Source organism: Aplysia californica, unplaced genomic scaffold (assembly GCF_000002075.1).
Source record: "Aplysia californica isolate F4 #8 unplaced genomic scaffold, AplCal3.0 scaffold00083, whole genome shotgun sequence".
NCBI classification, from domain to species: domain Eukaryota; kingdom Metazoa; phylum Mollusca; class Gastropoda; order Aplysiida; family Aplysiidae; genus Aplysia; species Aplysia californica.
Window position 1 is genome coordinate 561,331 of NW_004797353.1, and position 1,179 is coordinate 562,509.

General features: G+C 43.4%; 1 protein-coding gene across 1 annotated transcript in view; it reads right to left on the reverse strand.

Annotated features, from left to right (window-relative positions):
• LOC101862931 (WD repeat-containing protein 86) overlaps positions 1-1,179 on the reverse strand; it is a gene marked incomplete in the record, with an annotated part of 34,795 nt that overhangs the window by 2,628 nt on the left and 30,988 nt on the right. Inside the window, 1 exon segment of the mRNA XM_013080380.2 lies at positions 69-325. Within this exon segment, the coding sequence (XP_012935834.1) occupies positions 74-325 (252 nt within the window).

Genomic DNA, 1,179 nt, shown 5'->3' on the forward strand with positions numbered 1-1,179 from the left:
CTCAGTTTGTCTCAACCGGACAGCTAAATTTTTTTTTTTTTAAACGAAACTAAACGAACGAAACCAACCTGCGTCAGTCGATCATGATCTTGTCCCCATCGGAGTTCCCCGATTCGGCGGGGGTCGAGCTGCTGGGCTGTAAGCCGCCAAATTTCTCCACTTCGTTCATCTTGTCTTTGTCTTTGCCTTTGTCCACGTTGTTATTGTTGTTGTTGTTGACCACGTTGGTTTTGTTGATGGCGGTGTCGTTGTTCTCGAGGTTTCTCACGTTCCACACGTTGAGGCTGCCGTCGTAGGAGGAGGTGAATAATCTGCCCTCCACCACCTTAGGGATAAGATAAGATAAGATAAGATAAGATAAGATAAGATAAGATCAGATCAGATCAGATCAGATCAGATCAGATAAGATAAGATAAGATAAGATAAGATAAGATAAGATAAGATAAGATAAGATATACTTTGTTCATTCTTCTTTTGGGACGCACTGACAATGTGCTCTAACCATGTTTCCCAACACAAACTATAATAGGCCTGTACGGGGTGCCGGACCAAAGCAGATACGTTAGGACCTACCAAAAGAAAAAATATACACCTACATACAAACAGTTATACACGTGAACAGAATATGTGCTGGCACTTATATACTAACAAAGTTTTCAGATCGCCACCAGCGCTTTCTTGTCATATCTCCATTTTAATAACAATGAAAACAGTAGTTCGTAGCCAAGAGTGAGCTTAAGAAGAAGTCACATTTTCACTGTTTAAAAAATGGACATACGACAAGAAAGCACTGCCATGTATAAAACAGGTTGTTGTTCTCAATGTTGCATTCACCATGACGTGAACACAGAGCTTCTATCTAATCTTCTCCAAAGACTCAGACAATATGGCTTAAGCTCACAATTCTCTTCATTCACCTTCACCTCTGCCCATTCGTCTACTCTTTATTTTTCCTTCCACCCACCTTTCTCCCACCCTTTTTTCTCCTTCCATCCACCTGTCCCCCCACCTCCCATCTCCCCTTTCCTCCACCACCCTTGCGCTATCCTTCCATCCACCTCCCAAGCCCACCCCTCCCACCCCCACTATTTCGTCAATCCCTTACTTCCTTCTTCCATCTACCTCTCACCCACCCACCTTTCCCTCCTCCTTTTCGTTTACTCCTTATTCTCTCCTCCC